The sequence below is a fragment of the Ammospiza nelsoni genome, chromosome 10 (assembly GCF_027579445.1).
Source record: "Ammospiza nelsoni isolate bAmmNel1 chromosome 10, bAmmNel1.pri, whole genome shotgun sequence".
NCBI classification, from domain to species: Eukaryota; Metazoa; Chordata; class Aves; order Passeriformes; family Passerellidae; genus Ammospiza; species Ammospiza nelsoni.
In genome coordinates, this window is record NC_080642.1 from 9,069,471 (window position 1) to 9,079,910 (window position 10,440).

The 10,440-nt window shown below is 62.3% G+C and overlaps 1 protein-coding gene across 1 annotated transcript; it reads left to right on the forward strand.

The window, feature by feature from the left end:
• The first annotated feature begins 492 nt into the window (after positions 1-492).
• SLC12A9 (solute carrier family 12 member 9) lies at positions 493-10,142 on the forward strand. The gene is made up of 13 exons (XM_059479683.1): positions 493-728; positions 2,799-2,933; positions 3,106-3,243; positions 3,471-3,770; positions 3,987-4,094; positions 4,201-4,312; positions 4,408-4,565; positions 4,830-4,912; positions 5,241-5,365; positions 6,705-6,897; positions 7,061-7,235; positions 7,975-8,121; positions 8,571-10,142. The coding sequence occupies exons 1-13, from the start codon at positions 548-550 to the stop codon at positions 9,404-9,406; spliced, it is 2,691 nt and encodes an 896-aa protein (XP_059335666.1). The 5' UTR covers positions 493-547; the 3' UTR covers positions 9,407-10,142.
• The last annotated feature ends 298 nt before the right edge of the window (positions 10,143-10,440 follow it).

The window sequence follows — 10,440 nt, forward strand, 5'->3', positions numbered from 1 at the left end:
GTTGGCCACTGGGGGGTCGGGGGTAGGGGGCGCGTGGCGACGCAGGGGCGGGTTTTGGGGTGCGAGAGGAGTGGGGCGAGTTCGGAGGACGCGAGTGGGGGGACAGTGCCGGGGACCAGAGTGGGGAGACCCCGGAAGGGCCGAGAGTTGGGGGTGTAGAGTGACCCAGGCTGGGGAGGAAGTCACTGTGGGGGTGTTGGGGTGTGGCTTGGGGGGGCGGTGGAGGGGACCACTATGGAAGAGCATTTTGGGACGGAGGACAGGTGACAAGAGCGGGGGGCTGTGGGCGGGGCCACTAAAGGGGCGTGGGTAGAGTGCACGGTGGGGCGGGGCCTCAATGGTGGGCTAGCACGGGGCGGGGCCTATCGAGGGGCGCGGTCGGAGGCGTGGCCTGAGCGGCGGGTCGTGGGCGGGGCCGTGTGTGGGGCGGGGCCCGGCGGGTCGGGACCGGGTCGGCGGGCGGGGCTGCCGGGGCGGGGGCTGGGGCCGGGACCGGGACCGGACGCTTTTCGGGATCGGCGGGGCCCGAGCCGGGCCGGGCCGGGCCATGGCGAGCTCGGAGCGGAGCGCGCTGCTCACGTACCGCCTGTGTGGCGGCTCGGCCGAGGAGGAGCGGGGCCGGGAGCGCGGCCGGGCCGCCGCCGCTCCCCGCAAGCTGCCCACATTCCTGGGCGTTGTGGTGCCCACGCTGCTCTCCATGTTCAGCGTCGTCCTCTTCCTGCGCCTCGGTGAGTGCCGCCGCCCCCGGGGCACCCCCCGCTCCCGGCCGCGGCCCGGGGACCCTCGAGAGTCACCAGCTCTGCCTGGTACCCCCAGTCCGGCCACCGTCTAGTCTCGGGGCCCCCGCCTCTGGAGCCCCGAGCCACCCAGTCTGGGTGCCAGTGCCCTCCCAGTGCCCTCTCCTGGGCCTGCGTCTCTGCTGCAGTCCCAGTACTCCCCTCCAGTGCGTACCCCAGTGCCCACAGTTTGCGGTCCCCGTGCCTTTCCCCTGCCTGCTCGATTCCAGACCGTGCTGGGGTCCCGGTGCTGTGTCCCCACCTGACCCCATTAGGCTAGGGGCTCGGGACAGGAACCTGCACTACAGAAACCCAATTAGGACCTTAGGGACCTGCGTAAGGGACCCTAGTTCAAAACCCTGATGTTCGGGGAGTAGAACCCTGTGTCTTCCCCTAAACGGGATTCCAGTGCCTTAATGTCCACCTGTCCCCTAGTGCTGGGATCCTGCTGCTTCCCAGGCATCCTGCAGCGCCAGGCTCCAGCACCCCAGTTCTCTCCCTCATCCCATCCAGTGTCCCAAGGGCAGAACCCTAGTGTCCCCCAGCAGATTCTCAGCTTCCCCTGTGTGCGTGTGCAAAGGGCACGCATTGTTTCCCAGTCTGCCCCCAGTTTGGTTATGAGTCTGTTACTGTGACCCCTGGGAGACGAAGGGGGCAGGATGGGCATGGGCTGGGGCAGCTGGCAGCCTTTTGTGGGGCCTGAAGGGGTGGGTGCCCCAGCATGGCCCGGGGCAGGCGGGGCGGGCAGTGTTTGCTCTGGTCCGGGAACGGGAAAAGCTTTTCCTCTTTCTCTTTCCGCCCACGGAAAGCCCAGGGCGGGAGTTGGCGGCGTGCCCGGGGGGCCCTGCCGGGCCATGGGGACCTTGAGACCATTCCCCTGTCTGGGAGGCCCCCAGGATGGGGGCATGGGCCATCACCCCTGTCATCGTTCACCCCTTTCCCACTCCCCTGCCTGGGGACTTCGTACAGGCTCTGCCTCCCCCAGCCCCACAGCGGGCACCGGCCTCTCCCTGCCTGACCTGGCCCCCGCCCGGGGCTGTGTTACCCCGGGCACCGCGGGGCTCTAGGGGAGGTGCGGGTGGAGGGGAAGGAAAGCTGCCAGGAAGAGGAACTTTCCCACTCTGGGGAGCCAAGGCTCTCCCGGTCGGCTCCCCGCTTCCCCCACACCCTCACATGCTCCCCACATCTCCTGGGTTAGCAGCCCCTCCTGCTTAGACCCGCAGTGCTTTTGGGGCATCCCTTTATTTCCACCACACCCCCACCCCCCTTACATGTGGCACTCGGATGCCCTCCGGCTGTCTGGGGACCGCAGCGGGTGCCCTCAAAGCCAGCGTGTCGCCCCGAGGGCTCCTTGCGGTGCCGGTGCCCCGGTCACCCCCCTCGCGTCTCCCGCGGGCACATCCGCGGCCTGGCCTGTGGCTGAGATAGGGCAGCGCCCACAGCCGCGGGCAGCCCCTTCCCGCCCGCAGTGTCGCCAGCCGGGATCGCTCCACCGGGATCGCTGCCGTCACCCCGGGCAGGGCCGGAGGGACTCTGGGCCCCTCTCTGCGGGAACACCCACCCGCCCCACTGGGAGCGGTGCCGTGGCTGGCAGGGACACCCGGACTGCTTCTACTTCCTGCTGTGCTGTAGGCAAGCAGGCAGCAAGGGGATCCCTGTGGGGAGCTCCTGACTCCCCACTCTGGGGAACAAGGGTGGCAGCAGGGCACGGGGGTCCCAGCAGCAGAGCCCCTTCCGTGTTTGTTTGGTTTTTGGGCACACCTGGGCCGGACACGGGTGGAAAATGGAAATACCCTGAAAGAGGGAGACACTGGTGTGGGCTGCTGTGGGTGGGAGGTGGAAGCATCCTCATCCTGGATGGAAGGGGGCTGGCAGGTCCTGGGGGAAGGTGTGGGCACAGGGATGGGAGTGGCCACGTTCCTCAGTGGGGTGAGGTCTGTGTGGTGGCAGTGCCAGGGACTCTGTCCTGCAGGTTGTCCATGCTCAGCTAATGGGCACGCTGGCCTCTCCCATCCTTGGCAGGGTTCGTGGTGGGTCATGCTGGGCTGTACCAGGCTCTGGCCATGTTCGCAGTGGCATATTTCATCATTGGCATGACGGTGCTGTCTGTGTGTGCCATTGCCACCAACGGGGCACTGGATGCTGGAGGAGCCTACTGTATCCTTTGCTGTGGGTGCTGCTGGGACAGTACATGTGGGACAAAGCTGAGTGACTACCCAGTGGCCTTGGGGTGCCATGCTGAGGCTGGGACCCTGTTGGCCTGGGAGAGAGGGTAGGGAGCATCTGATGGTGGTTTGTGCTGCTGACATCTTCCCTTGACGCGAGCAAGATATGATCAGCCGTGCCTTGGGCCCGGAGTTTGGCGGCAGCATCGGGATCATGTTTTTTCTGGCCAATGTGTGTGGCAGTGCCCTCTATGTGCTGGGGCTGGTGGAGGCAGTGGTGGACAGCTTTGGGATCCCGCCTGGTGAGTACCACCCTGCGTGGTGGCAGGGGACAGCAGGTATCCCTTACCTGAGCAGCCCTAGTGCTGTGCCAGGCATGCCAAGCACCATGCCCAGCAGAGCCGGCATGGCTCACCCAGCCCTCTGGCCAGTGAGTTGGTGCCTATCATGCTTGACACAATGCTAGTAGCTCTCAGCTCCCTGTGATGCCCCCTCTGAGCTTGGCTGATCCTGACTTGTCTCTGCGCAGGGCAAGAAGCGGGCACAGGTGTCCACGTCCTGCCCCAGAGCTACTGGTTCGAGCTGCTCTACGGCACCGTGCTGCTGGCGCTCTGCCTCCTTGTGTGCCTCGTGGGTGCCTCCATCTATGCCAAGGCCACGTTCCTCATCTTCCTCATCGTTGCAGCTGTCTTGGGCACCATCCTTGTCAGCTTCTTTGCCACACGGCCCCTGAAGGTGCCCATCCGCCTGCCCGACAGCAATGGCACTGAGACTGATAATGGCTCCTTCACTGGCTTCTCCCTCAGCACTCTGCGAGACAACCTGGGCGGTGAGGAGAGGCTTCTCCCTCCTGCCTGCCGTGCCCACTGGCACTGCCACATCACATGGGGCTTGCTCGAGGATGGGGGCAGCTGGTGGGCACAAAGCAGGTGCTGTGGGGTGGTTTCTCTTGGAGGTTATGTGTGGGGACATGGAGGAGTGGGCCTGTGGCGGGGCTGTGCCACCCTGGACAGCCTGTCACAGCTTCTGTCTGTGTGTCCTGCAGGTAAGTATGATGTGGACTACACCACCGGGCAGATGATGAGCTTCAGCTCCGTGTTTGCAGTGATGTTCAACGGCTGCACTGGCATCATGGCAGGCTCCAACATGTCAGGTATGGACAGGAGGTGCCTGGCACGGTGGCACGAGGAACAGGAACTGGGAGAGATGAGGGGTGTGCTGTGCCTGTGGGCACTAATGCTGCCTGCTCCTGCCCACAGGGGACCTGAAGCGCCCAAGCTATTCCATCCCACGGGGCACCATCTCTGCTGTGCTCTTCACCTACCTCGTCTACAACCTGCTGGCTTTCCTCATGTGTGCCACCTGCAACAGGTATGGCCACCTCTCCGCCTGCCAGGGTGTGCCTGGTGCCATGGCAGGCTGGCCTGGGCTGAGACAGATGCCAGTGTGTGTGTGTCCCTCTCCAGGACCCTCCTGCAGAAAGACTATGGCTTCTTGCGTGACATCAGTATCTTCCCACCGCTGGTCACTGTGGGCATCTATGCTGCCACTCTCTCTGCAGCCATGAGCAACCTCATCGGGGCATCCCGCATCCTGTACGCCCTGGCCCGGGATGATCTCTTTGGTGAGTGGCCAGAATGCCCTGGCACTCGTTGGAGCCCCCTCAGCAGGTTGTCCCTGCTAGGGACCAGCCCTGACAGCAGGGAACTCCCTTCTTGGTGTGGAGGTGATGGTTTGTGGGCTGGTGTGTGCCCATTTGGGTCACCTGCATGTCCTGGAATTTGCCCCCGCCCCAGCACTCAGGGTGGGGATGGGACTCTGGCTGGTGGTTGAACCTGTGGCTGCCTACTGGGGTGTCCCAGCCCAGCCTCCCTGCTCTGCCTTGCAGGCCAGGCACTGGCACTGGCCAAGAAGACATCTGCCAGTGGGAACCCAGTGATGGCAGTGATCCTCTCCTGGCTGGTGGTGCAGGTGAGTTTGTCAGCCATGCTTCTTTCCTGGCCTTGGTGGGTGAAGGTTGGTTGTTACCCGGGCTGGGTGTTGTGGAGCCTGGCATGTCCCCTTGCCCTGTGGAATTCCTCTCCCAGCCCCCCTGGGTGTACTACTGAAGTTGTGCCCTTCCCTCCCTGAGGCAGGAGGTATCCCATAAATTAAGGATAAATCACAAAAAGGAAAAGGGACTCCTGTCTGTACCCTTACCCATCATACCCCTGGGATACACCCCAAGTGGACAGGGGTAGCTTGGGCACATGCCTGATGTGCCATCCCAGGGTATGCATTCACCCTGTGCTCTCTGCAGCTTGTGCTCTTTTCTGGGAAGCTCAACACCATTGCAAGTGTCGTGACAATCTTCTTCCTCCTGGTTTATGCCACTGTCAACCTGGCCTGCCTGGCACTGGAATGGGCCTCGGCCCCCAACTTCAGGTACCCACTGCCACAGGGGAGAGAGGCTGTGCTGAAATGTTTGGCAGGCACCCATCCCTCCATTCTTCTGTCTGTGTTTCCCCTGCCGCCCCTGTGCCTGAGATTTATGATGAGATGGTGGGCAGAGATGCTGAACTCCCCTCTCCTGGGAATTAGAGGGACAAAGACACCCCTATCCTTGGGGAGAGAAGGGGACAGGTCCTGGAATGGCAGTGGCTTGGCACAGTTCTTGTGCACTGGCACTGCTTTGCTGAGTGGATATGGATAAATCCAGCACCATGGGTACCACCCGCCCCCTCCCCTCAGGCTTCCAGAGGTAATTTATAGCCTGGGCCCGGCCGGCATCCCCCGGGCAGTTTGCCAAGCAGTGATGGAGCCCACTTTCCATTAGCGCTAATTAAACTAACGGAGAAGGGGGAGGGTGGAAGGAGGATTCTGGGTGGGAGGAGGAGAAAATATCTTCCAGGAAGAAGGAGTATGTGTAGCAGGCAGGCCCAGCCTGTGGTACAAGGTGTGGGGTACCCTGGTGTGAGGCTGGGCTCGTGGGGCTGCCCAGATCTGGGGTGCTGGGAATGGCCGGGGGAGCCTGATCTCCCTCCTGGGTGATGCCCACTGCCCCCAGTGCAGGCTGCTGACTCCACAGCAGGGAGAGTCCCCCAGGTGGGCAGAGGTGTTGCACAAGTAGGGCTGGGTGGCACTGTCTGGGAGTCCCCCAGAGGCCCCATTCCCAAAGGAGAGCTGATGCCTGTGCCAGGCTGTGGCTTGGCCCCCATCTGCCCTGCCCAGCTGCTTCCTTGACTTGGCACGGAATGGGGCAGGATCAGTGCCTCGGGGGAGCCTGCTGGGACGGGTAGCAACAGGCCCCTCACCCACCCCACATCTGGTGCCTCCCCCCTCCCCTCACTGAGGTCTGCATCAAGCACAGCGGAAAAGGATTTTAATTACCTTTCAGGAAAAACAGCAATTAGAGAAAATAACAGCTTCTTGCCTCCCCGCCTCTGCCTCCCTGCACCAGAATGAGCGGGCACCATAGCTGGCAGCGCTGCCATGCACTGCCCATTACTACCTGGGTGTTCCAGGACACTGCCAGTCCCATGGCCATCATTGCCCTGTCTGCCTAGGGCTGGCAGCAACAGGCTGCCCACTGCCCTGGGAGATACCATCTCCCCTCCATAACTTCTCCTCCAGGTGCATAGGTGCCCCACATGCCCTGGGCTGGCACAGCAGAATCACTGGGGGTGGGTGGTGTGGCCCTTTGGCACAGCTCCCCTTGCTGTGCCCTTCCCACAGGCAGCATGGGCACCACATGATAGCAGGTGTCCCCTCCTCCCTGCTGCAGGCCCACTTTCCGGTACTTCACCTGGCACACGTGCCTGCTGGGCATCGCAGGCTGCTGCGTCATGATGTTCCTCATCAGCCCTGTGTCGGCCTCAGCAAGCCTGGGCTTCCTCCTCCTCCTCCTCCTTGCCCTTCACTACCTCTCACCCAGCAGCACCTGGGGCTACATCAGCCAGGCCCTCATCTTTCATCAGGTAAGTGCTGTCCTCTTGTTGTCCCCTTGGGGTGGAATGCTGGTGTCCCCGTGGCAGCTCAGCTGTGTCCTGGGCAGCATGTCCTCAGGACTGGCATCCCCAGGGGGGTGGAGTGGTGAAACAAAAAGGCTTCCTCACCTGTTTCCCTCCCTCTGTCCTGCAGGTGCGGAAGTACCTGCTGATGCTGGATGTGCGGAAGGACCACGTCAAGTTCTGGCGCCCACAGATGCTGCTGATGGTGCAGAACCCGCGAGGCAGCGCCCGCCTCATCGACTTTGTCAATGACCTCAAGAAGAGCGGCCTCTATGTCCTGGGCCATGTGGAGCTGCAGGACTTGGGTGAGGATCTGCACTGTCTCCTGTGCTAATGGCCTCTGCACTCTGCTGTGGTGCCAGAGGGCTCCTGGGCTTCTTGGATTGACACTGCTGACCAGTTGATGGCTGAGGAATGTCAGTGTTTTGGGCACATGTGTGGCACATTGGGCTTGGCTGCTATGGGGACATCAGTGAGTTGTGTCTGTCCCATGCCTCCTGTGCACACACACTTATACATGCATGTGCATGAATGTCCATCCCTACATGTGCACATGGGGCTCCTGCCTGTGTCGGTGTTGGCATGAGGCATGTGCCAGCCAGGTTAGCACCTGTACACACCCAGCACACACGTGGGCACACACTTGGCACAGACTTGCACACGTGTGTGCCTGTGTCCATCCTCACCTCACACCTGCTGCTGTGTGTGTGGGTGTTTGCACTCTCTGTGCCTTGTGGGTGTTTGCACTCTCATGTGTGTTGCACACGTGTGCTCTCCCTGGCACATGACATGGCTGATGCACAGGTTCTGTTCCCCCTTCCCTGCTGTTGCTGTGGTGACTAATGGCCTGAAATTGGGGAGTGGGGATGGGGCTGCCTGGGGTTTCTTATACATTTATATACAATTTTATATCTCTCTCTGTAAGCACCTCTCCATCTCACCCGTGCTGGGGTGGGCACAGGGTTTTGCAGCGGGGGTGGACACCAGGGTTAGCCCCAGTATGGGATATCTGTCCCACTGATGCTGGTTTTGTCCCCCACCCAGACATGCTGCCCTCAGACCCGCTGCAGCCCCAGCAGGACTCGTGGCTCAGCTTGGTGGACAAACTGAATGTCAAGGCCTTTGTCAGCCTCACCCTTGCACCCTCAGTGCGGCACGGTGTCCGACAGCTCCTCTTCACCTCTGGCCTTGGTAAGTGGTGCCTGGTCTGGACATGGGTGAGGGTACATCCTGCTGTCCCCGTGGGTTGAGAAGTGCCAAGGAATTTGGAGGCACCTGAATGGTCGATGCCAAGCCAAATTTGGTCTTGTACATCTGGGGTCAGCTGTAGGCAGTTTGGGGTTTGGAAGCATCACTGTTGGCAGTGTTGAGGGGCTTGAAGATACCTGGATGAGATATGCCAAGGGGTTTGGAAGCACACAGTGTGGGCAGTCCCAAAGCCAAGTGGAAGAGGTATTGAGTGGGCAGTGTAAAAATCAAGTCAGGTCATGGAGCTCTCTAGGTTTGATCCTGAGGGGTCTGAAATTGGCAGGCTGAGCAATGCCAAAGTCAAGCTGTGCCTTGTTGACACCTGCAGTGCCCGGAGGGCTGGTGGAGCCCTCTGCCTCTGCTCAGCTGGGCTGGCACGGTCTCTCTGGCAGGCGGGATGCGCCCCAACACCCTTGTGCTGGGTTTCTACGATGACGAGGCACCGCAGGACGGTCTGGCCCGGCACCCCGCCTTCACCAGCGCCCGTGAGGAGGTTCCCCTGGGCTTCCCCCCGCTGCGGGCAGCCGCCACTCCCAAACTGCTGTCAGCCCGGGAGTACGTGGGCATTGTGGCTGACGCCCTGAAGATGCTTCGCAATGTCCTGCTGGCCCGGCAGCTGGAGAGCCTGGACAAGGCCTGGGAGCTGCGGCGGGCCGCCAGCCCCCCGCCCACCATCCACGTGTGGCCCGTCAACCTGCTGCGGCCCGACAGTGCCCGCTATGCCGACACCTGCAGCCTGTTCCTGCTGCAGATGGCCTGCGTCCTCAACATGGCGCGGGCCTGGCGCCGGGCCCGCCTGCGCCTCTTCCTCTGCGTAGAGGCGGGCACCATGCCCCATGCCCAGGAGGAGAAGCTGCGCCAGCTCCTCAAGGACCTGCGCATCCAGGCCCAGATCCAGCTGGTGCCCTGGGATGCCATCACCCGCCTGCACTGGCAAACCTGCCAGGGACCCTCAGGAGGGCCAGCGGAGGAGGAGGAAGAGGAGGAAGGGGTTGTGAACTTCCCGACCAACACCACCCAAGTGTCAGATGAGTACGTGCGTGCCGCCAACAAACTGGTCCTGGAGCAGAGCCCCGCGCCGGCCGTGCGCTTCCTGTACTTGCCGCGGCCGCCGGCCGACACCAGCCTCTACCCGCTCTACCTGCACCAGCTGGAGCTGCTCACCCGTGGGCTGGGCCCCACCGTGCTGGTGCACGGGGTGAGTGCTGTCACCAGCACCCAGCTCTAGGTGACCCCCAGGTCCCCCTCGGCACCCTCCACACTCCTTTGCCCAGTGCCTTTAGCAGCCTGAGCCTGAGGATGGCTCTAGTGTCTCCATCCTGGTGGGCAAAGAGGGTACCCCACAGTGAGAGGTGGGTGCAGGGAGGGGGTTTGATTTTCGGGGATGTCTCCTGCAGAGGATTAAAGCTGCCCTGGCAGGATCCCGGCACAGCTCTGGGGCTGGATGGGCAGCACGGTGCATTCACGGTGCCTTTTCTTTGGAGTAGGGCATAGCAGGGTCCTGGGGGGGGCAAGCACTGGGTGCCCCAGTTGTCTGCTGGGAGCCCCTTAGCTGCACCCTGCAACCCCCTCTGTAGTTCCTCCCCTGCCGCAGCCCCCGTCCTCTCCTCCGCCAGCTCCTCCGGGCACCCAGCCAGCAGCGGGGATTGATTAAAGGCAGTCTCGACCTTGGTGCCCCAGCTCCCCGCCATCCTCCTGCCTTTCATTAGGAAAAATTAAATGGGAAAGGGTGGGGGAGGGGAGCCTGGAGGCCTGGGCTCCCTTTGTGAGGCTGGGTGGGTGGGGGAAGCAATCGGGTGCTGGCCCTAATGGCTGCAGTGTATGGCACCCTGGATCTTGCTCCGTACCCCCAGTGCTGTTAGATGGGGGCTATCCAGATGCTTCAATCTGTAGTCCCCCCCACCCCCATGGCTGCTGATCCCCTGGTGCTGGCAGAAAATGGGGAAATTATTTGTGGTGGGGTCCTTACCCACACACCTGGGTCTCCTCACCTGTTTTTTGGGGCATTTTTATTTCCCCACACACATCATGACCTGCAGGGGGAAGCTGGCCTTGCCCCCTGCCCTCCCTTATTGATTAGAGGAGGGCAGGAAATTGCCTGGGTGCTGCACGATAAATCCATCGGTGCCTGGTGCGTGGGCAGTGTGCCCAGTGCTGCCTGATGAATTGCTTCCTATTAGCCCCAGCACGGGGTGCTGCTCCCCGCCAGGCTGGGCTCCAGCAGGGGTGACAAGTGTGGCACTGCTGCCTGTGCCTGCTCTC